The sequence below is a fragment of the Zonotrichia albicollis genome, chromosome 3 (genome assembly GCF_047830755.1).
Source record: "Zonotrichia albicollis isolate bZonAlb1 chromosome 3, bZonAlb1.hap1, whole genome shotgun sequence".
Classification (NCBI taxonomy): domain Eukaryota; kingdom Metazoa; phylum Chordata; class Aves; order Passeriformes; family Passerellidae; genus Zonotrichia; species Zonotrichia albicollis.
In genome coordinates this window covers 21,667,537-21,692,788 of record NC_133821.1, presented here as the reverse complement: position 1 = coordinate 21,692,788, position 25,252 = coordinate 21,667,537, and the positions used below count along the sequence as shown (strand labels likewise).

At 47.6% G+C, this 25,252-nt stretch overlaps 1 protein-coding gene across 4 annotated transcripts in view; it reads right to left on the bottom strand.

The window, feature by feature from the left end:
• Window positions 1-17,148: 17,148 nt before the first annotated feature.
• Window positions 17,149-25,252, bottom strand: part of LCLAT1 (lysocardiolipin acyltransferase 1) — a 115,734-nt gene continuing 107,630 nt past the window's right edge. For all 4 annotated transcript variants that reach the window (XM_005493842.4, XM_074536922.1, XM_005493841.4 and 1 more), the window contains one exon: window positions 17,149-21,315. In XM_005493842.4, coding sequence (XP_005493899.1) covers window positions 20,807-21,315 — 509 coding nt within the window. In that variant the 3' untranslated portion in view covers window positions 17,149-20,806. The remainder of the gene's footprint in view (window positions 21,316-25,252) is intronic.

Genomic DNA, 25,252 nt, shown 5'->3' with positions numbered 1-25,252 from the left:
TGACAGGAAGAGGCTTTTTAAAGCCTTCCACAGCCTCTCCTAGGCACGTCTTAAAAGACAACAGTCATTTTGTTTAGTTTGGCACTTCCACAGCACCTGACAAGCAGTAATCTAGAACAGCTCTTCTAGATTTTTGCTCCAGAAACACAGGCTTCCCAGCAGGAAATTTCTCTGTGATGATAAACTCTGAAAGATATCAAAAAAGCAGATCCAGAAGGGGCTGCTTCAGGGTAAGAGTTACCTGCTTGACCACTGGGGCTGACTGCCTGGCTGGCATCAGCCCTTGGGAAATCTCATCCGAGTGACCTGGGGAAAAGCACCAGCAATTTGGTATGCTCATTTTTCAGGTTCTCTACAATTTACTGGCAATTAAATAAAGTCTTCATTGAAGTAATTTTTTTCCTTCTGTGAGCAAACACAGAATACAACGTGGTTTTGAGTGGAAAGCCTGAAGCCAGACAGTGACGGATTCCTTTTTACTACCATCAATCATGTGGAAGAGCTGTTTGGAGACTGTTGTCTCTGAAAAACACCCTGCATGTTTGAGAAATGTTCTATACAGCCATTCCATCTGTCTTTGGGATGATGAAAGCCTTCAGCTCAATCTCCTTACAGATTTCTTCATCTGCATCTTCTGGTCCTGATGATGAGAACGCAGGAAACAAATACATTGCAGAATTGGCAGTGCCATATTGATGAAACCTGACAGCAATATTTTTTATATGTTGTTTATTATGTTATTTACTTATTTATTTATCATGATTGCCCCTTCTTATATTTTGGAATTATTGGGATATGCATGGATTTCCTGCCTGAGCCAGGGGACGTTTTCCTTTACACTCCACCGCTCCCAAACCATTGAGGGCATTGTCTGCTCATGAATGATGGCATGGATGGCATAATTTGCTGAGTGCCCATAGAGCACTTAGCTCATAGAGCACAAGAAGATACAAGCATGGGTCTGTAAGCAGGAGGGCTTCTCTCAGCAAGGGCAAGTGGCTGATTGAGGTGGTCCTGGCCTCCCCCAGGACTGCCCCCCCTCTCTGTTACCCTGGTAATGCAGATTCTGGCCCATTAAAGGCTTGCTTCCCCTTCCCTCTTTCAGGCTGTCTCTCATTGCTTCTCTCCTTGGGCCATATGGAGCATCACCAGAAGTATTTCATCATTTCCATTGATCTGTGTAGGACAAACAAAGGGCTAAGCAGGCAGAAATGGATAGTCCAGTAGATGTGGAAGGGCTTGATGAATGATGTTGGTTCCCCAGCTCTAATTCAGCTTCCCCTGCTTTGTACTGTTGGTCTTTATTCCCAAATATGTTTGGGAATATTGAGATTGAGATTGCAGCTGACGTTCACCACAGGGGTCCACGTGATTGAGATCCCACCATAAGCTCAGGAGAGATGCCAGAGACAAAGCTCCCCTTGTCAGCCTGGGATTCTTTCTTACCCTTACCAGGACAATGGAGGAGTCTGAGGAGCTTTGCTGTTCCTACAAGACCTGTTGTGCCAATTTTGCACACGTGCTGACTGCAGTAGGGCCCTTGGACACTCCTCTCCAAGCACTTTTCCCTCATTGCTTTGTGCTGTGGCTCACAGGAGCTGCCTCCCTGTGATCTGCAGCAGAGCAGAGCTGTCCAAAAGCCCAAGCACTTTGTGCTAATTGAATTAACACCTTCCACTAAGGCCACTGGCTATCAAGGTGCTAATTTGCTTCCTGAGGCTGAGGACCAGATTTTCCAAAGTGATTTTCCAAAGCGAGGAGGCAATTGATGCAACATGAGCTTCTAATGAGCTACCTCTCGCATCTTACCTGGCTCCTCACTGTCACTGAACTGAGACTCATTTGGCAGACACCTCTGGCATCTGCAGATCCTGATTTGGCCGTCAGCAGAGACTGAAGCCCCACCCATCACTGTAAAGATATTTTTCTGCTCCATATAAAGAAACACACCCTTAAGCCAGAAGGATGTTGCAGGCTTTTGCCATTTCACGTTGTGTACAGAGATTTAGTGTGACTGTGAACAAGGATTTAGTCTTGCCGTACTGCAGATGACCCGTGAAACAGCTAATGGGTCAGTCAGCTCTGCAGGTACCTGGTCTGCACAAAAATCAGGCCTGCAGCTTTCCCTTACAGCTCTGATGTGCTGTCATACTGTGAAAAAATCAGACCTGTTTACAGCTTCTTCACGCCCAAAAACATTGTACCTTTGAGAAGACTAATGCAAAAATCAAGAGGGATAGCTTGAGACAAAATCCTTTAAAGGCAACTTTGTGTCTCCTCGAGTCTGTATTACACAAAGCAGTTACAGTAAGTACTAAATTAAGTACTATCAAACCTCTAAAAACAAGCTGAGCACATTAGTGCCCCTGAGCAAGACAGAGCCCGGGATGAGGCTCTCAGAGCAGAAAATCCCCATCCCTTCCCCTCTGTGCACACACAGAGCAACATCCTCATCGCTCTGATGTCACGGCACGTCCAGCCGATGACAAACCCCATCTGAAGCCGCCACAAATCTCCCGGACACATCGGAGGAGCGCGGCCAGCAGAGGAAGCCAGCACACCGCTTACATCAGCCTGCATCAGGTTGCTAGGCGACCGGGAAATCTGCACGTGTTGCCATGACGATGCCCCTTCATCATCATTCAGCGCACAGCCCCGAGGAGCGCAGCCAGTCCTCCCTGCGCACATTCCGGGACAGCAAAATGCGGGATCGGGCGGGAGCTCGGCAGCGCGGTGGGCAGGGGCTGCTGCGCTCCTCTCTCACTGGGGGGAGGCATGCAAGGCTGCTGCGAGAGGTCTTTAACCTTTTCCTCTTAATCCTTTGTGGTTCAGCATTTTCCTCTGGCGTTTCTCAGATGATGCCATGTCTGATATCTGTGACAGCCACGCACAGCATGCAGATGGGCAGCCCATTCTGCGGGAGATGGCAGCATCCTTCTTCCCCCACCACTTGCCAGGGAATGGCAGCAGCCAGGGGAAGCCCAAAAGGGAGGGTAAATACCTAAATACCCCATCTGGGAAGGGAGGGAGCTGCTGGTGTGTCACAGACAGCACATGCTGCTTCCCAGGCTCTCACAGCAATAGTGTGACTACAGCTGTGCTTGATACTCACCAAAAATAATATGGTGACAATGTTAAAGATAACTGGAATGCCACAGGATGCCTCACTTACCCAGGAAGGAATAGCAAGCAGGAGCTAGTATAGGGAACCTTGGCTTGGTGTCACTGTCTGGATACAGCTCGGGATCTTTAAGGACACTTCCAACCTAAACCATTCCATGATTCTCTGATCCTGCAGTGTTGAGCTCCTCAGAAATGGGAAGAGAAGAAGAGGCTTTGAAGAGAAGAGGAGGAAAGCAGGCACATTGTTAATCAGGCTTCAGTACCGAGACCACAGGTCAGCAAAAGCCAACACCAACAAGCACATTGCAGCAAGAGGAAAGGGATGGTACTGAGCACAGCCTCTGCCCCACTACGGACAATAACTACTGTGGGCATCAACCACCTTTACTGCCCTGCTCCACTCTCACCTTCTGCCATGGGAGCAACTGCTCATTTGCAAAAACCAGCATTGGCTGCCTGTGCTCCAAGCACAGCAGATTATGGAAAGGTTTTAGAGAGGAAAATCTTGCCAGACAGGTGCAATAGCCAGTTGTGGCCTCAAAACCACTGGAGGGATCACAACTGGTTTTTGACTACCAGGCAGATGAAATGACAGATGACCTCACGCTGAGGTGAGTTATTCAGTGGTGACATGGGACCAGCCCTGACAGATAAAACACAACGACAGAGAGGGAGAAGATAAAGACGCAGCTGGAGAGGAGGATCTGAAGCAAATCACTCTGAGGAGCTGTCCAAAGTAAGAGTGCAGCCCAGTGTGATGGAAGAAGGGGCACCTAGTGTTGAACACCGTGGGAAGTGCTCCCTGCACTCTGGGATACAGGGGAGAAGGTCAGCCCTGATGTGGTTGGGCTGATGGTTCCTCTCTGCAACGTCCATCACCTCACTAGGGCTGGTGGACTGATTTCAAGACTGACTTTTCTGGTTTGAGCAACAAGAAGCCCTTTTCTTTCCTTTTCTCAGACAAGACCTAGGCACAGTTGAATCCAATGTAAACTTGGCCACATTAAAGACCAGAAACAGGACACGCAGGAGCTTCCTGTGGATTCAGGTGTGAAGGCTGCCTGGATGTCTCCAGAAGCCCTGCCAGCCTCCTGACTGCTCTGGCTGCCTGTGCCCAAAACCAACTCATCAAAGTCAACAGGCATCAAATACCGAGGCTTGTCGGCCAGGTTTGGACAATACCAGGCACATTTCCTTCTCTGAATCCCAAGTATCTGCTGCAGGTTGTAGTCAGGGTTGAAGAACTGAAGCGCTGAGCGCAGAAACAGAATATTCTGTTTCATATACTCTTAATCCCAATCCTGTTTATTACTGCTCTTATTCCAGAGCAAGGTGTCCTGGCAATGAAGTATCAGATCCACTGCTTGCTCTGCCAGTTTGTGTTTTGCCTGGGTATCCAGCAAAATGCTTGTTCCTTTCCTTTTTTAAATTTAAGTTTGCAATGCCAGACTATGTGGTAAACACATCCATAGGAACAACACCAAGAAAATGGAAAAATTCAGATCATTTGCCAGTCTGTTCATGCTTGGAGAAGCATCCAGGGTCTGGGTTTGAAAATAACCTTTACATTTCATTTAATAACTGCTATCAAAATCCTATCTGAACCCTAATGTAATTATTTTTTCTCTTTCCCATTTTCCACATCCATCTGAGGGAGGAATGACAAAATATTGTCATTATGTGTCCTTCATGTTTCTGTACAACTCTTTGTAATTTAGCTGGTATTTGACTCAGCCATTTGAAAGAGCAGATTGTACCACCACACATCCAGGCAGCTCCTTTCTCAGTGAAGGGAAAGAAAATTGCTGGCAGCACACAAAAGCTCCTGTATTTTGCTTTCCATGTATGTTTTCACCTTTGTGCTCTGCAGCTTTTCAAAATGACTGGATTCACCCAACCAATACAAATATATTTTCTTTCCATCTTCTCCTTCTTCCTCTCGTCCTTTTCTTCTTTTTTTTTTTTTTTTTTTTTTTTTCCAAAAAGAGGTTATGAAAGAGGTGTTTGTATTTCCTTCAGACACTCCATGGGACTGATTGAGAGGGGAGGCAAGAGTTTGTGCCTCATCCATGCCCCAAATGCTGAGCTCTACACTTGATCCACAGAGTCACAGCTGTGGTGACACAGGTCACAGGCAGGTGACCCTCTCCTTTTCCACAGGGAAAGGTAATGCTGTTCCCTCTTTGCAGTTACTGTGACAAAAACCATGGGGAAAATCCCTTTTTTTCAAGCCTAACAGTTCAGAGTTACCTTAAGACAACATGGGCTTCCCCAGGGTGACCTTGAGAGTGATTTTATCTCATTTTTTGTTCCACAGTCACAACAGAGATGGAAAAATAGTCAATGGACCTATGGGAAGGTTTGTTTTGCTCCCACACCAGGCCAGGTAGAAGCTGATCAGAGCAAAGGTTTGCACAGCCCATTACCTGAAAAGGGGCTCTTGGGAGAAGAATAAAATCCGGACAGAACCACAAGGGTCCTTACTCACAAACCCCACAATCTCCAGCAGGATGGAGTTGAGGAGCTTGGCACCAGAGACATTTTCTGGGCCTCCAAAGGGTCTTCTGTCAGTGTGCCTGCTTTTCCCTTGGACCCTGCTGCTTTTCTCACCACGCAAAGGCCCAGCTCATTGTTGTTGTAACCCCACAGAGCAGACCTCCTGATGGAGGGACATGGGGAGAGCCCTGCCACACGTGACTGCTGCCACTGCCCCCCTCCCCATCTCCTGCCAGCCCCCAGCCATACAGAATTCCTTCCTGGCCCCAAAGCAGTGCCAGAGTGGAGTGATAACCTTCTGTTTCTTTGTCATTCAGGTCCCAAGTGCTCAAGCAGGCAATGAAATGATGACTGTGGGATGGTGGGCAAGGGCATGGAGAGGGAGCCACAGAAATGGCTTTCAACAGCTGGCAGGGAATAAAAATAGCTCTGCTGGTGCATGGCTATAAAAAGGTTTATATGCTGCACTTTGGAGGAGAAAATTGACTCCATTACAGTCAAGTGGCTCAGTGCCTTCAGCTGTGTCTGGACACTTCTGATTCTCAAGGAAACTGTTTTGATGCCTTTTGTCGAGCTCCTTTAGCAGAGCCATGCACCCCATGTACTCAGGCACCTGCACTTCACACCACAGCCACCTCTGTGCCCACTGGCCCTGTGGGAGGCAGGAATAACTGCATCCAAAGGCTCCAACATTCCCTTGGTCCTGCTAATGCTTTCCCAGGTGCTTTCAAGCCCATGGTCCCTCCCATCATAGAAACTTCTCTGTTTCTGACAGCGAGAGTCTTGTGCAGGTGCTGGGCTGGATTTCTGGCTGCAGATGCCCCTGGCAGCCAGCAAAGAGCATCCTACCAACCATTGTGGGTTTTGGCTTCATGGCCCCATCAGAGATCCTCCTCCTCCTCAGCTCCTTCCCACACTGTGGCCCAGGGATGTCCCCAGCTCCTCTGAGGTTTGGGAGATGTGAGATTCACGGCTCTTTGGGACTGTGCCCTGCTCCCAGCTGGGACCAGTGGCACCATGCTCCGTTTTTCTGTGGAAACACCTGGGTGAGGACCCTGGCATCAGCTTGCTGCAGCGCTGTGAGTGCCATGGTGCTTTTCCCCAGTCTTGAGGCATCCACTTCTCTGATGAGCTATGGGGACATCAGCAAGTGCCACCCCTCTCCAGTGAGCCCACACGAACCCCTGAGAGGGCATTTCTGTTGCTGGATCTGGACATCTGTGTGACAGCAAAGAAAAATCTTTATCAGAATTTGTCAGATTGGACTTGGAATAAGGGTTTCAGCTTCCAAGGGCTTTGATTAGAGCTACGTGGGTTAATTGCTGCCGAGGATCTAGCCAGGTGTTCAAGTTTCACATGAAAGCCCAGAGTTTAAAGCGATTTTTGGCTTTGAAATATCCTGTGTGTTGGCTGCTTCTGCCTCAGTAAATGACTTGTTTTGCTACAGTCACATATGCTTTGGATGCACGGGCCTTTCTGGCACACCCTTATTCCCTGCGGGGAGCCCACATACTGATGTTCCCCTGCCTGGGCACAGCCTATCAAGCTGCTAAGGGGGCACAATGGGTGATGGAGAATGAAGTTTCCATCTTCATTTTGGAGCAGCAGCCCCAGCGAGCAGATGCAGCCAAGTGACGCTGACATTTAAAGCAACTCCTGAGATTACATTACAGAGATTATATTTAATATGGATGGCCAAATCTTTCAAACAAAATCAATGTTCTTTTACTTAATAATACCCATGCCACATCTTAATGAGGGCTCCTCCAGCCCAAGGCCCCAGTTTTCTGCCGTCATTTGGTAGCGTGACATCGCTGACTGCATCAGATGGTACATAATGCTATTTTCATCCCTTTCTATTGGATTTTTTGCCTCCCCATCCTTGATTTGTCAATTGCCGGATCAATTAATCAAGGGGCTCTTAGGGGAGAAACATTTTTATTACTGAGAAGGAAAGGGAATTCATTTAAATTCTGCATCTTCCTGCAGCATCCAACATCTATTATTAACTCTCCCCACCGGGCACGGAGAGGAGGACAAAGGATCTACAGCCTGATCTGTGGCCATCTGAGTTATTTGCAGAAATAAAAACCATGCTGGGCTGATGCCTGGTCTGCCCCTTGGTTTTCACACTGGGAGAGGCACCCAGGCAGTGCCGCAGAGCCAGAGAAGCCTGAGGGTCCTGCAGCAGGTCCAAACAGGCTGTGCTGGAGCCTGAGCTGCACTTACAACATCTGTGGCTGAGAAGAGAGGGACACTTGTCATCCCAGTAAATTCAATTTAATTAGTGATGCCTGAAGATATTTAGTCGAGACAGAAGCCGTACTAAAACTTTGTGCAATTACAGCCTTTGTGAAAGCTGGGGGGAAAACCCAGTTCATTTATGTGTCAGCTGGTGCCTGTCTCAGGGTGAAGCGAACCCCAGCAGGGACTCCTGAGCATCCTTGTCAAGCTGCAAATTTGCTGCAGGCCCAGCTGTAGCCTGTTCCAGAAAGCAGACTCCTGGCCCTAAACAGCCACCAGTGACCACGTTTTCTCCTGTCACCCCCCTCAGGTGTGACTCCTGATTTCCCATCGCTGAGTCCATCGGAATGTTTCACATCGGGACTCCCTCTGGGCATGTACCAATCTTTGCATGATCTCTCCCAAAATGCAGCATGGCCTTTCCCCTGGGAGACAAGGCTGGTGGCTGGAAGAGCCACCTGGGAGCTAATCCCAACTAAGACACAAGCTTCACACATTGAGTCCAAACACTTGTGAAATTTGGGCATTTAAGGACAGGTCAGACTGAGGTTTGCCCTGGACAGAGAGCTGCATCCATATCCCTGCATGATCCATCCCTCCCTTCAAATCTTCTCTTTCTGGGGTCAGGTTGGCATCCAAATTGCCCCATGGACACCCACCTCCTCACACTCAGCTGACCCATGGCTGGTAGTGCTCCTGCTCTGGCGACATCCTCCCTCAGGGCCTGTGCTACAGAGATTAAAAATAAATTATGAAAAAGGATTATTTGAATTGTGTCTCGAAAGAGAAATATGAAATTGCACAGGCCATAATCCAGTTTGCCACTTTCCATCTCAATAACCCCCTGTGAAGAACATTATTATTGTTTGTCTGGATAAATTCTGGTGGGGCTGGGATAAACTCAGTCCTTGCAGCCCCTGCCCCCACATTGCAGTGAAAGGCACAAGCTCACCATTCCTTTGGGCTCCTCACAGCCCTTCCCTCCACCCCACAGGGAGGAGAACCCCCTTATTTCACAGCCACAGGGAGCTGGGACCAGCTGTGGACCAGACATCTAGATCTCCCTTGCTTTTGGGGCCTGTCAGTGATGATCAGTGCCCTGATTTATTTAATGCGGATCTGTGGAACTGCTGGGACCGCAGGCAAATGATGAAGGTAGGGCTTTTGTGTCCCAGGGTTTAAAACTAAAAAGCAATTTCACCAGCCACTGCAGGAGCAGGATGTGCCCTGAGAGCCTGCCCAGGAGATGTGGGGCCAGGGGAGGAGGAGCTGCTGGGGCAGCTGAGTTATCAGCAGAGAGGATGGATGGGAGCAGAGACGTAATCAAACACCTCTGCCAAGAGCAACTCTTCCAAATTAATTACCTTGCTCAGGAAATGTGCAGTGGGCAGACCAGCCCCACAGCTGTGTTTGAATCAGTCCTTTTCCTTGTTTGCTGTGGGACAGACCTGATCCCAGAGAGGCCAGGGATGCTGGCCAGCGCTGGTGGTGGGTTGGGTCCCTGAGCCTCAGCCAGTGACATTGCTGGGAACAGAGAGGAGGTGGCACCCAGGTGCTTGACCAAGTGAGAGCCCAGAAGGATGATCCAGAGGCATGGGTGGATTTGCAGTGACCACAGAGACCCCACAGACAAGAAGTAAGAGTGTGATGGGAGAACATCCCCTGTGGTTTATGTTAAACTCACCAAAGTTTTACACTGAAGGAAGGACTGAGACTATGCACAGCACAGATGAATGCCTTAGCAGTGCCCTGGGCCCACAGCACAGATGTGACCACTGGTGTTCACATCTCCTGGTCTTTCTACAGGGGCCTGTGCTTGCCATCAGGGCTGGCAGCATGTCCAGATGTAGGGAACAGGATCCCAGCTTGTGCCTGACTGCAGAGCTCCACATGGAGCATCAACACAGCAGCAGCACCCACTTACATTCCTCCATCCCCTGAGCTCTTCTCTCTGACCTGTTCCTGTACTGCCCCCAAGGCACTGCTGCCCCTCAGAGCTCAGCAGTATCCTCCTCTCAGGGCTTGGTTTATGCCAGCTGGAGTTGGGAAGCTGTGCTGCCCCTGTAGGTAACCTCCATTCAATAACCCTGACATCCATGGGGGTGAGCTCTTCTGCAGAACCACACAAAAATACCAACAAGAAAGGACTTTCTGACCAAGCTTTTCCAAGCCACAGCAAAGCATGGAGGCTCCAGGTGGGTGAGAGGGAGCCCCTGGGAGTGCAGCATTTGAATCAATTGCCGTTGCTCTGCAAACCCCACTGAGGGACACCAGCCCTGGCTGCGATGGGTCACTAAGCAGCTTTCATAAATCAGTCTAATGATATAAATTATAGAGAGGGGTAAATCTACCCGTCTGTAGTTTTAGTGTCTGCCAGTGGTAGGCAGGGCTCAGAACTCATCTGAATCATGTGAAGCCAAGGACCAAAACATTACAGGGGATGTGGCAGGAAAGCACAGCCATAGGGGCCTGGCAGTCTCAGGGGACAGACTGAGTGTCCAGGCTCTGCTCCCTGCCCTGGGCAGGCAGGTCCACCAACCTGTCTACAGGAAGGCAGAATTTGGTCCAGGCAACAGCATTCAGGCTCTTATAAAGGTAAATGACAGTGTGGACACTGCACAAACACAGCATGGGGCAATGGCCACTGTTTGCCTATGCCCTGAGTAAACTGGGGCACTGAGCTGAGCACCCTGGCACCACAGGCAAACAAATTCACTTAAAATAGCAGAAACCAAGAAAACAAAGGCTATCTGTTATTTCCTTCCACCCTCTCCAGTTCCCTAAAAATAACCCTCACTAACATCTCCATCCATGCAAAGCAGCAGGAGCACCCCTCCAGCTGCTGGCTCACCTCAAAGATGCAGCATCACCTGCACTGTGATGCAGGGTGACTGTGGGCCACTGCTGATGTGCTGCAGCTTCCCCACTGAGGTGACAGCTGGGGCTGTGGGGTGGCACAGCTGCTCCCGGAGGCTGGGCACCGAGCAGGATGAAGGAGAACCTGCCCTGAGTTTCCCCAGTGCTCAGGAGCGGGCACAGAGCTCATGTCTGAGCAGCCCCCACAGCAGGGCTCAGCACAGGGAGCACAAACCAGCCTCCATGGCTGGGACCACCCTGACCCTGAAGGAAACCAACCATTTATAGTGGTTCTATGCCCTAAAAAGGAGGATAGATCCCACGAGTGTTGAGGTTTTAGGCTCAAGAGGGAAAATGATGCCAAAAGGAGGCTGATTTACAATACAGGGGTTATGGCATGGATTGAGACCCCCTCCCTTCTCCTTTAGGCACAGCTCAACATCCAACACCACAGCCAAAGTCTGGAAGGAGTTTAGCACAGGTGGATTTTGCCTTTTCTGAGGCAATGACCATCTGAGCGCAGCATCACCACTCCAGCCAGAGCGGGAAAGGCACATCAGGGCCTCCTGACCTTGGGTCCCCCAGCCACCCAATGATGTCCTTTGCAGCCGAGTCATATTTTTAGGTCCTTCTCCCTGCTGATTCATTAGGGGAGCTAATGCTCTCCAAACTGCCAGGCTTTCTGACCCTCGAGGTGTGCACGCCACGCTCTCCTGATAAATATAGACCACTTCAATTACATAACCTGTCTAACAAGCAGCACCCGTCCCCCCTGCGGGCAGGCGGGGAACAGAAATGCCTCTGCCAAGGGTGTGAATGGATGCCTCGCTCTTCATTTCATTCCCATTGTCTTCTGGTTTCAATGACTTCTGCTGCATCCTCTTAACACTGACTCAGGGAGGGTGGATGGCCCTGGAAGCAGGCCAGGTTCAGGGCGACCTCTCTGCTCCGTCCATCACTGCTGGTGTGGGGGTCAAGGCACCCCTTTCTAATCCTCCTCTCTGCTCTGGGAGACGTGGTAGAGTGGGAGGATTAGGATTTGGAGACACTGAGCTAAAAGTTGGCTTTGTTTCCTAACTGGATGTGTCAGAGCATTTGGCAGACCAGAGGGGTAACCAGAGGACTTTATACCGAGGGGATGCCATGGTCTGTCACTGGAAAAGGCACCTGGCTCAGCTAACAGAACAGCAAAAGCACCTCTCTACCTATGTGCTGTGTCAGGCTTGAAAAGTCCGTGTGCTTGGCAATAAAGATGCCTTGGTACCATGGAGTGAGATATCAGGGGAGTCAGGCTGTGATTTTACAAGATGAATGTCTGATAATTTTAGGACTTAGATGTGACTGCAATGGCTGAGTGGCAAAATGCAGAGCAGTCATTAAAAAGAGCATTCAAAGTACAGTGTGAAGCACATTATTAATAGACTTGACAAATGCATGCACAAGTGGGATGATTTCTTTTTGTGCTGTGGTTTTCAAATCCTGGCCTCTGGTTCCTTGTGGCACTTGCAGCCAGATCCCTGTGGAAAGGCCCCAGAGAAAGCAGGTCTGCCCCACAGCAGGAGGTTTCTTTCCTTGTACCATTTAGAGAGAGAAGGAGCTGTTCCATCAGCTGCAGCCATGGTTTGGCACTGCTCAGCCAGGATGGCAGAGGGCTGTCAAGACAGCCTGAGTGATATTTATGACAAGGACCACTCTACTTAGATTTGTTGTTCCTGCTGTGCCAGCATCCAGCATGTCCTGTAATAACTTTAATAGCTTTTATGCAATGGCTAGGAATGATGAAGCTAATTCAAAATCAGGTGTTTAACCTCCCTGGTTTTATTCCTGCCTTTATCTGGTCTCTTCCAGCTTTCCTCACTGTTGGATTCAGGCTGAAGCAGGGCAGAAGGCTCATCCCAGAGTGGTGGGATCTGCTCTGACCTTCAAACAAGCAAACAGCTCTGTTTGCACCCGGACTGTGCCTCTCCTGGCATGCTGTGGATGACACTGGGCACTACCTGAGGAGATGTCTCAGTCCTGCTGACCCAGCTGGGATGCAGGAGGTGTGTGACATGTGCCACTGGGCAGTGGCAGAGCCACAGCAGAGCCCAAGGTCTTTGCCCCAAGGTCCTGTGGGGCCACAGGTTTGGGGCCTGTCCCAGCCTGCAGCAGAGGACACCAAGCCCTGCACTCCCTGCCTGCAGTGCCCTCCTCCACGTCCTGTCCTTAAATGATGCAGAAAGTCTGCTTAGGACTCTCCTGCTGGAAGGACTCAGCAGGAAGCAGCTAATGCAACCTTCTCCTGTTCATCCACGGGACTGGTGTCCAATGGGCAATAAAACCACAGGCTCCTTTCTCATTAATCCCTAATTATGCTCTCTCTCACTCACAAAGCACTTTCTGTCATTAGCAGTGGAAAGCTGAGAGCCTGCCTGTAACCTTCCCATGTTGTGAGGAGGCAGACCTGAACACCTTGCTGTGATCTTGCATAAAACATCTCCTTGTGCTGCCTCTCAGGGGCTCCTGGAAAAGAATCTCCCTTTCCCCAGTGCAGGCAGAAAGCAAAACCTCTAGAGGAGCACAGAGAGGGAGGCTGGAGATGCCCTCTGGATGTGACACTTGGCCACAGAGTGAGCCCAGGATCAGGCTTGCCCTTGCCCTGCTCCAAGAGCCCTGTGATGGACCAGGGAGGCCTGAGCCAGCTGCCCTGCCCCTGTCGCTCATCCCAGTGCAGGAGCAGAGGAGGAGACCAGACTGTTCTGAGAGCTTCAACACCTTCATTTAAAGCCAGGCTGGGCATGCAGGCTGAGGCACCCCATGTTCTGAGACCACACAACATCCCTCACATGGTGCAGGAGCAGGAACTGTGAGAGAGCAGAGACCACAGCTGAGCATGAGCTCCCATCAGCTGTGTCACACAAACCCCACCAAATCAGCAGGATGAACTCCTGGGGGGTGGATGTGCTGAGCACATGGCAGGGACAGGCCCAGGCAGCCCCTGGGTTCCCGTAGCTGGAATATCTGTGCCAGCCCTCACTGCTGCTGACAGTGTGGCATTTGCTGCCATTGTCCTGCTGCATCCTGCACTGTCCTGCCCTTGTCCCAGCCAAGGCCTTGGGGGCCAGGAATTAGACCTGTCCCAGATGGACATGCAGCACCAAACGCACAGGTGAGTGTTAGAGCCTGATGCCAGGCACAGCCCTGGCTTGCACTGAGGGTGCCTGTGCTCTGTCCCTACCCTTGGCCCACATCACTCACAGCATCTCTGACAAGAGCACCAAGGCCACCTGAGGGCTGTTGGTCAGCAGATCCTTTCTCAGGTGCTCCTCTCTGGCTTCCCAGCTGCTGGCTGAAGCTCTGGGATCCCATGGGATGATGCTCCATGTCCCTTTGTCCTTGTGTGGGCCATGAGGATCTCACATTCTTTGTGCAGATGAAGGAACTGGCAGTGCCCACACCAGAGCCCAGTGAGGAACTGAGCCCAGTCTCTCTCTCCTTGTGTGGCTCTCCAGGGACAGACAAGTGCAAGGAACCTGCAGTGTCAAACAGTGCTAAACTCCTGCTTTGTGAGCTTGGCCAGCACAGCCTGATCCATGTAGGACTATTTATCCATGTAGTGGCTCCATGGATAAATAGCTGCTTTTCTCCTGCTTCAAGCAACAGAGGATGTCCCAAAACCTTCTTGTCTCACTCCTAGGAGGGAGAGAGGAGAAGGAAGGCATAGAGCAAGAAAGGAATCACAAAAGTTTTGTTTGCTGCCAAGAGAGGTTTAGCTCATTTCCTTTAAATGCTGGTTTTGCTCCTGCAGGGATTGGTGTTAAAGTGTGTGAGAAGCAGCACAATTTCAGATCCTGACCTGCCCATGTCCAGGACTGTGCATGATTGTCTGATCATCAAGTGCTGGAAGGTTTCCCTGCTGTGACCTTGAGACCAACCCACTGGCTGATCATTTGTGCCCATCACAAAGCACCAAGAAAAGCCCTGGGAAAGTGGGGACCTTTGCTACCTTAGGTAGCTATAAAAAGGGCACTTGAATGGAGTGGGTTCAGTGCTGAGTTTCAGAGAGCTCTTTGAGCAGCACTGGCAGGGGGTGCAAAGCTGTAGGAAGCAAATCTCGGGACCTACCAGCAGGCAGAACAACTCCACTTGAATAATTTCTGTGGATAATCGGGAAGGGAAACCAACTGTGCCAGTGGGGAGGGGGATGATGAGGCAGCTCCTTGCCAGGAAGGTGAGGAAGCACCTGGCTGCCAGGCAAAACATGGATTGCATAAGGCAGCACTGCTACAAGTGATTTTGCAAGATTCCCTGGAAAGGTGGGTAGCTTCCCAGCCTGCCAGTGGGAATCTTACTGACAGTGAGGGATTATTCTATCCTTAAAGAACTCAGGGTCTTGCACAATTGCCAGGAAAAGAAGTAGGAGGAACCATTTGCGTATCTTTAAACATCAAGTGAGAAATGTGAGCACAGAGAGGAGACAGCACCCTGAGTAGCACACAGGGGCACACAGGCAATGCCAGCATTGGTGGGCAGCCTGTCACGTGAGAACAGGGAGACTCCTGGGGCAGTCCAATGGTCCTGCTGGGAGCCATCCTATGCTGGATGCTCCTTCTCACTTTCTCAAAAGACATCTAAGTAAAGAAGCATTTTAACACAGACCTTTTCCTTCAGCCTCTAGAACAGGATGACATGCTCCCAACTGCTGCACCCAGCACTGGCAGGAGCCAACACCTTCCCTAGCACTCTATCCTGCTATCCCTAACATTTCCCTCCTCTTTGGGTTCAGTGTTAATCTACATCCATTCCCCAGGCTGACTGGACACCCAGCTGTTCAAAGAGCAGAGCAAGCCTTGAAGGAAGGGGAAGAAATAGTGCTGGGGGCAGAGAGCAAGACCCAGCAGTGGTGTGGGTGCAGGTTAGGGCTCTGCAGAAAGCCGTGCCTCCTGTTCCTCCCACAGCATCTCCCCATGCTCTCACTCCATGCAGCAGCTCATCCTCCTCCATACCTGTCCTGGGCATGCAGAAGCAATGCTGAGGCCTGAGCCCCTTTAGCTCTTCTCTCTGATAAACTGGAGGTGCTTCTCTGCTCCCTGAAGCTGTGGGCATAGAACGCTGAAGCTGTGGGTTGCCACCTCCTCCCCCAGACAAGCAAGATGGAGAGAGCAACACAGGGAAGAGATTGCTGACCACCAAAACCATTACACTTACCTGCACATCTGCCTCTCTCATGCATGAAGCATCTCAGATGCAGCACTCTCCCATCTTCTACTGAGGGCAGCAATGCCCACCTGAGAAACAGTCCCAGACAAAGACCTCCAGAAAAGGGGATGACAAACCACCTCGAGGGCCTGCTGTAACAGAACAAAGACATCTCCTTAAACACTCGGGGCCTGATATCAGCTCCTGCTTGCCCAGCAAGGACAGAGGCAAGCTCTCTCTCCCTCACACGCCTCAGCCAAACCCTCCAGGCTGGCAGTGACCCAGCCATGCTACAAGCACAGCCCGTGCTCCCAGGAGCACTGTCTGGTTGAGATCGCCTGCAGTGTGATTCAAAGTTCCTATTTCCTCAGGAAATAAGACCATTTTCCCCCATTATATGGAGCTGCAAAGGAGGGGTTTGGGGCAGCTGGAGGATGAAATAATCTTTGGCCTCCATTATTAATATTTTCTGTATGGACAGGTAAGATAGAGAAATACATTTTTTCATTACATATTAGTGAGGAAACCAAGAGGAAGAGACAACCACCTTTCCAGAGTGACAAGTCACTCATTTTGACTTTGGGGAAAGGCTTTGAAATCTCTGAGCATATACAGACATGGACAATTATCATTTCCAGCTGCAGAAACTGCTGCTAGGGTCTCTGTTCCTTCTTTCTGCCACAGGATACCTGCTGGAGATGTGGGTACTTCCCTAGGGCCAGCACAGCCAGGCTATTCTCACTGGGTAATCAGGAGCTGAGAAACAGAGCCCTTGTGCCTCCACACCAGATCAGCACTTAAGCAATGGAGAGAGAAATCAAGGGCCCTGTGACTGAAGTTACATCAAAGAAAGGCCCTTATAAGGATGTGAACCTTGCCATAGATGTTTTTTTGTGTCAGTAATTACATGGGAGGTAACAGGACACAGCTAAAATGGAGCCCTTACCCACCTATCACTACCTAAGACAGGTTATTCTTCAGCAATCCTGGTTAAGCAGCACAGCAAGGCCAAAGCTGAGCTGCAGTTCTTGCACACCCAAGGTTTCTGTGCCTTCTTCACATGAATAAGCTGGAAGGGAAGGTAGAACCAGACACCCCTTTCCAGCCTCCCATGGAGAGATGGGGGGCTCTCCTTCCACAATCCATGAGTCAAGCATGGGAACAGCACCAGTCTGCCCGAGCCAGCCAGCCATATCATAATTGGACACAAAGCTTGTTCCTCACAGGTGCAGTAACAAGAAAACAGCAAAATTAAACACATGCAATGCTTCAGGTCTTTATTGTTGCTGTAGAGTAACTGGTACATGGTTAAAACATTCTAATAATATCATCAGTGAAATCTGAAAACTAAGGCTTTCTGTAGGTTTGTAGTGTCCTGGTGTTTCCTTTCACACAGTGCACATATAAAATCAAGTTATCAAAACACAGATCTTTTAAACAACACCGATTGATGCAACACACAAAACTAGGAACTACATCTCCTATGGTCAAGACAACACATTACAGACCAGCTTTGGGCCTTGCAGCTTTGAAGTCAAGAGAAAAATGTCTTGGTCTGACATCCTGCTACCCAGATGAGCCTGATGACACAGAGAGATGGCAGGATTTCAACCTGCTGCTCTGAGCAGAGAGAAAGAAACCCCCTGATGCTGATGAGGAAACATTTGATTGAGCAAAGGGAGCAGCATCCTTAAAGCACAGCACTGACCCCAAACAATGTGTGCAAGACCCGGCAGGACCTGCAGGCCCTGCAGACAGAGCCCAGAGGGGCAACTGCTGGGACTGCCAGAGAAGGTGAACTGGGACAAACCTGCCACTGAGTGAGATGAGGCCCAGCGCCAGTCCAAGTCCCACGGAGAGGGCTGTGGGATTCCTGGAGCGCTAGCACCTGTATCCCAACAGCACTGAAAAAATTTCCAAGTGATTCACCCAGCACAGAACCACAGAATGATTTAGGTGAGAAAAGATCACTGAGCCAGCACTGCCAAGTCCACCATGAAACCACGTCCTTAAATGCCAACTTTGTGATCTTTGAAAAGGGAGACAGGGTAGGAACAAAGTAGTCTCCAAGAAATCTGTATGTCAGAACCTTTTCATTAAACAGCTACGTTTGCACCAGAGGGGAAAAAAACATTCACAGAAAAAAATCTTACCCCAGTTCCCTAATCACTTTTTAAACAAAGAAGCTTCTCCATCCACAAAACTTTTAGTTTTTAATCAACATTTTTTCCATCTTGCATTTCTAATTCACCTGAAAAATGATGCACATAATCTAAACATCTACCTCAAACATGCGTTTGAGGAGGAGGACTCTTCACTTACCACTCTGCACCATGGAGCTGGGCATTGCAAACGTGACATTACCAGCTGAAAAGCAGATTATTCTTTCTCTTTGATCCAAACACATAAGGGAGGAGGATGAATTACAGATTTTGCAGGATGTTTTTACCACATTACAGTAGGTTACATGTTTGGCTCCACCTGGGAGGAAATCCCTTGTAAGGGTCAACGATGGACTGCACTGACCTCATTTTCAGAGCCCAACTTTAATTACACAGAGACATAAATCCTGAACCATGCCATGACCAAGACTCACACTGGTGTTCCTGGTACATCTGATGACACCACAAAGTTCTCTGAATGACTGAGAAAAGCGTAGCTGGTATTTTATGTCACCAACACATGGAACCTGTCCTCTGAAGTCATTCCTGAAGGTGATGTTAAGGCTATTGGAGTAGGCTGGCTATGGTTACTCCTGGTGTGAAAGCACAGCCATGGCCCAGGACAGACTGGAAGAAGCCTTTTAGGTCTCCTCTGCATTAACCACAAATGAGGTTTTTAGGTTTTCCCTTGCAGTGGGTTACCTAAATGTACAGGGTATTGGCTGAAGAGAAGACAGGCTATGGAAGTGTAAGCTGCAACCACACCTGTGATATCACAGAACTGCTTTAAAAAAAGACCTCCTTCCACTCATGACAATGCAACACCAGTAGTCAGGTACACAAATACAAACACGAAAAAATCATTAAGCAATATAACCCTAAATATAAACCTACTTTTATTTATTTTTAAGAAAAAAGGGATTAAAAAATTTGGAGTAAACCAGATGGCTTCAAGTACTTTCCTCATAATAAACAATTAGTTATTATAAGCACAGATTAAAAAAGACTTGTCACCTTGCAAGGGACAGTTGAATAGAGGCTGGTGATTTGTCCAAAAATGGTCTTTAAAACAAACACATTAGTAGACAACATGCCTAGTGTTGTAATTTAGAAGCAAACAGGTGTGTCCACCATGCCAGCCCAACACTTGAGACACGCAGCACAGCACAAGGTACGTTTTCCACTCTGGACTTTCACATTTCACAGCAACACCACTCAACAAACGGAGCCAGGCCATCTTGGTCCAGCTCAAACAAGTCCTCATGCAATAAAAAACAAATAATTACTAAGTCAGGAAGGTTTTGCAGCAATATGATTGTTCACGTTGTCTAAAATTTTGGAGGTTGCAACACAATTCAACCTGAAGACCTGAAGTACCTCCGAGGTGCTGGCAATGTTTTTGTCTTTTTCTGTGTGATCATGAACATTACTTTTATTATACATAACAAGGGATGCACTTCAAAGTGCCTTGTCTGAATTTAAGCCTTCAGGTTTTGTGAATGTCATGAAAATAAGGGAAAGTACCAAAAGTTGTGAAGGAGGTTGAAAAAGTAATGATGTCATCAGGAAACAAAGCCAGCATGCAAAGGGAAGATGCAGCTCTTCCCTGTGCTAAGTCCAAAACTCAGACCCAGCTCTTCCCTGTGCTAAGTCCAAAACTCAAACCCATCTCTTGTACCACCAAGGAGAGAACTGTTGCATTTCAACAGGTCTGCCTGACATGCAAGGAACAAGCACTCTTCCTGATTATGCACATGGACACGTGAAATGCCAAAGGAAGCAATGTGAAAACCAAAATTAATACTACAAAAATTCAAAAAAAGAAAAAAAAAGGTATCTTGCCTACTCTGAAAACGAAATAAAATGTTTTCAACCAAAGAAGGTCTACAAGGATACAAGGAAGCCTTTTTAAAAAACATTTTCCAGTTACTCAGAGACAAACAGCTATTTTTGCCTCTGTGAGAAAAAAAATACCAATAAACCAGCTCCCCTATCCTGCAGCTCTGCATACTACAGTAGGAACAAGTCTCCCACAGCTAACAGGGAGACTAGAACAGTATGAAACAGTGAGAGATAAAAACTGAGCTGCACAGGTCTATTAAATAATCAGCAAACACTTAAATGGAGGCAGAGTGAGCACTGTACTGCTTTCTGCAGTATGACACAAGACTGCAAGGCTTGAAAATCCTCCTGAGTGACCAAGCCAGAATAGCTGAATGGTTGGTAGGTTCAGTAGTGTTTGGAAAAGCTTATGCAAAAATATTACTACCAAATAAGTTTGAGTATTTGAAATAGAAAAAAGAAACAGAACAACTTCTCGTTCAACTTTCATCTACCATCTAAACTTACCAGTTTTCCAAATTCAGTGCTTACTTCACACCAACGTGACTGTAAAGAAATCATACATCTGCCTCTCTTTGCTGAACTGTTTGGGTTTCTACATGAAACTTCAGTGCACATCACATTTATTAATGTCCTTATGATTGTTCAGTAATCCAGCAATTTGGTTCTTAATGACAGCAGAATGCAGTTGTTAGCTGCTTGTGAGAGCAATGTCGAAATTACATTCAGAGATTAAAAACTACCATTTTCATGTGGAGCAATATCTAACATTTCTCTTTCTCTTCACAGAATCATGTGCAAATGTCTAACAATGGCGATAGTAAAAGACACTTCTCATGCAAAAATTGTTCCCTGTGCATAAAATTTGCAGGGCATCTCAAAACCACCCTTCCTCTACCCCGGAACTAATTGATTTTTACTTTCGTGTTGTGAAATTTCTGTTGCTTTTTAAAATACTGATGGCAAGCGAGTTCAATGAGTTCCAGCCCACCAAACATCTTCTGCTGCACAATGAAAAAGATGATCATGGCTGCAAAGTACCACTGTGCAAAGCTGTACAGGTAGAGCAGCACCAGCATTCCCAGCGGGAACGCCGTCCAGTAGAGGAGCGAGGCACACTTCACGGCCAGCACCCTGAGCTCGGATTTGCAGGGTGGGACAATGCCCTTCCCAGCTGCACTGAAGCACCTTCCACCCTCGTAGAAGCTCCTCAGTCTCTCCTCCTTCTCCTCCCAGCGCTGCCGGCACCAAAGCTGCAGCCCCTCCTTGGAGGTGGGCACCGTCTCGATGGGGTATCTCCGGACGTGGAAGTGAATCTCCTTTGGGAAGTTTCCTTTCAGAAGGTGCTTCTCTGTCTGAGGAATGTTTTGGGGGTATGCCACGGTTATGTCATGGATGGCATCAAGGTTGTCACCTAGAAGAAAGGTTTTGGGGGGGAAAAAGATCAATACGGATCATGCAACAGTCAGAATACTAATCTGCTTAAAGACATGACTGAAAACTGTCAAAATTATGGCAGAAATCCCAGAAATCCCAGAGATACCTTAACTATGCAGACTGTGTTTCATCTGCTAGAGTATCTAAAGACTGAAAGGTCAAACTTTTCCCAATCACTGCCTGTTCTGAATCTGAACAACAAGCTTTGGGAACAAGATTACACAGAGTACAAACTAATGCAGAATTACAATAGTAGGAGAATTAAGTCAAATGTAAAGGAGAGAAGAGGCACATCTGGTCTTGGATAACGAGTGCTGTATGTGAGTCTGATGTTCAGCTGTTTGGGTAAAGGGAGCACAGCTAACCATTCAAACAGCAACTGCACATTAGAAATTCAAGGGGCTATAGATGAAAAAAACCCCCAGTCTTCAGTAGCATGCCTGATTGAGCCAGCATTTTTGAAAGGATATCAGTATTGCCAAAGCAGGGCTTGCTAGAGCATCCTTGTTCTAAGTGTTTTTACATTTTGCACTTTCTAAATATCATCTTTATCCCCCAGCCTCTGAACAGACATTCTTTTTAGATTTCATGAAGTAAATTCTGCTAGTGTAAAACGGATCTAAAAATAGGCATGTGGTGCACTGGACGTTGCATAACTGCTAAGTTCTGCCAGCAGTGATTTATGTTGCTGTTTTTATTTGGCTGGCTGGCTCAGGGCAAAATAGAATTGGAGACTAAAAGCTGTCTCCAGTTGCAGCAATTGAAGACTTTTGTTCTCACAGATGATGCCACTTCTTGCAAAAATGATCAAAACCTACTCTTTAGCCCCACTCTTCATTTTCATTTCCTCTCCTTCCCTGGCATTTTGGTTTTTCTTTACAGCCCTAAAAATGACAGGGCCAGAATAGAAAGTTACTTTAAAAGGCCATGTTCAAAATGATGTATCTAAAGTTCAACTCCAAATATCACAAGAGGGGGAAAAACCCTATTCAGCCTTTCAGATATTTTATAACTGTGCTGTCTTGAAGCAATCTCTCTTGGACAGTTTTGTGGTAGGTTAGTTGGGGTTTTAAAGAGATTTATATGGCTCCTTGGAGGTCTATCACTGCAAAACTCAATATTCCATCTTTTGTCTAGCTCTGGGATCACCTCTGAACTGAGCAGACAATCCCTGTGTTCTGCACAGGTAAAACCTATCAGATCTCTTTCCAAGAGATACCAAAATTGATCACGTCTTAGAAACTCAGCCCTTACAAAGGGAAATAACTGCCAGCCTGTTGCACCTTGGCACAAAACATTTTAGTTTTGAGAGCAGCTTGCATTTTAACTCCCCTATTCCAAATATTTCTAGCATCAGATTTACAGTCATCCTTCAGCACAGACATCCATCCCTTACTTCCTGGCCCAACCAGGGGAAGGTCTACTACATAAACCTCCAAGAGATTTCCATCTCTTACAATCTCCTTCCTCCTGATCCTCCATAGCTCCTCAGGTCTAGTGGAACATAAAATTACACACTTTACCCCAAAAGGGAGGCCAGAAAAGTCCAGCCTTCCTGATATCCTTGCATCAAAAAAGACTTTTATGAAATGAGTTTTTAGCCAGATGAGTTTCTTGCACATCTTGCAGTCATTCATGCCTGGGCAGCTAAACTATCAGTCTGCCAACTGCATGAACTACTTGGAAAATCAAGACTTTACACTTAAGGGCCACTGGCATACAGACCACAGGTCATAAATCATCAGATCTGCTTAAGACACAGATTTGCTGACTCTGTGCAAGCAGGGCTGGCAGGACTCCCTGCACTCACATAGCTGGTCTGATGTCTTTAGCATGCAGGGATATTTCTCCCCATGAATTCCTGATCAGAGACAGGAAAGCCTCTACTCCTTGCCTATGGATCCATAGCCTCCCCAGACAAGACACCTTCCAGCAGGGCTTCCCACCAGACTGCAGAAGGTCTAGACTACATTATGGCTCCTTAGTTGGTCACCCAGAAGAAAGAAAGCTCAAAGAGCTGCACAGAGGAGGGAGGATGTTACTGTTTCAACATTACACATGGGGAAATGGAGGCAAAGAATGATTACATGGCCTGCTCTGTGTGTCCAGCTGGAACCAGTATCTCCTAATTCCAGCTGCAAGGTTCACCTCTGAAAGTGTATTTTGTACAAGAAGAAAAGAAACTTCAAAGGCACATATTTAGCATATCTGAAATATTTAGCATGTCTGAAAGAACAGAAATATCAGAAAGGGAGAAGACCAGAATACCAGGTTTCATATGCAAGAGGCTCCTTGCTTGGGTCATCCATATTTAATAGCTCCACACAAACGGCAGCCTGAAGCTTTAATTCCCTGGCAAGGCAAGCTACAAGACAATCTGCTAAAAGGAAGAAAAGTCACCACAGCAGACAAAGGTAGACCATTCACGAGAAAGGGAATTCCCTTAGGCTAGGTTTAATCAGGCAGCTCTGAACCTGCATCCTTTGTTCTTTACTATCTCTTTCCCTGTGAAGTTAGGCTGTTGTCTCTGCAGTCTGGAGATATCTAACAACATGTGTTTCAGATCCATAGCAAAGTGCCAATCAACCAGAAAATCAAGTGATCAGAAGTGAAGACATAGGGCAGTCACTGACTTAAGGATGTTTTTTCCAACTGAATTTAAAGACTTGCTTCAACAACCTGTTTATGCTAGTTTTGAAGAAAAATTTTCCCATGGGAAACCACATCATTCTATGTCTCTGGTGGGTCAAAAAAGAAGTAAGCAAACATACAGCTCAGAGAAGCTGAAGAGGACAAAACACTTCTTGCAATATTTTCAGTGACATCTGAGGGATTGTCTTTTTCCTGTGAGTATCCATGACCCCTTGAGGAAGGAATGAAGGACAAAGGAAATCAAATAATGTTCAGAGATCTGCATCTGAAATCTAATTAAGCTAAGAAACTGCTATTTAGGCTAAAACATCAGGCAGGTAGCCCAGCTCCTCAGGACAAATAGAAACACCCATTTCAGTCGCTTTACAGTTCCGTGACTTTCTTCCGGCAGTAGTGGAACGATGTATCCTTTGCACCCAAGAATAGTATTTTGTCCTTTGCTTTGTAAGAGCACCTCAGAAAAGGAAAGCTTACTGCAGTGCTCAGGAGTGAATATAAAGTTTATTTCTAACTATTGTTAAGCAGTTGTAAACTGCACAACATGCAGACGATGATTAATCCATGTGGCAGTCTCCATTTTGGGATGACAAAATGCCTCAAAAGCACTGTTCTTTAACTTACTGAACTTTCTGTGCCCAAAGTTATTTATAGTTCAGCTTTGTTGATACACGACATTACTTCAGGCAGTTACAATGCATAGCTGGTTGCTTTGGGCACTGGACTCAGGTGGCACGGGGAGAACTTGACCAGGCTCAGGACCAAAACACCAGCAGCAGAGAAAGACACATTTTTTAAAAAAACACTTCCAAGGAAAAATGAGGATGTCTTCTTTCACTACACCAGTTGCTCAATCAGAATTTTTATCCTGCAGCATTTGGTAGCCCCGTGCAGCTCAGTTTCTGCAACCCCCTGCCCCAGCAAACCCGAGCACACATTCCCTATGTGCTCACACACAATACAGGTGCACTGTACACTGGCACAGCCAGTCAGCATCTTTTATTTCATCACTTATCATAAAACTTTACAAGAGCCTCTTACTAGGTTCAAAATAAAGATGTTACAGGTAAACTGAAAATTACTTTTAATTCTGCGGTCAATAATACCATGCCTGCACAGTATTTTAATTCCAGGAGACAAAACCCAGCCTGAATGTAGAAGGCAGGATTAAATGTTTTTCAGCTTCCTTCAAACACTTTCACAAAGAGATTATTGCAGTGCAGCTGCAATTGGAGACAACTACCAGAGGTGAAGTTCAGCCCTAC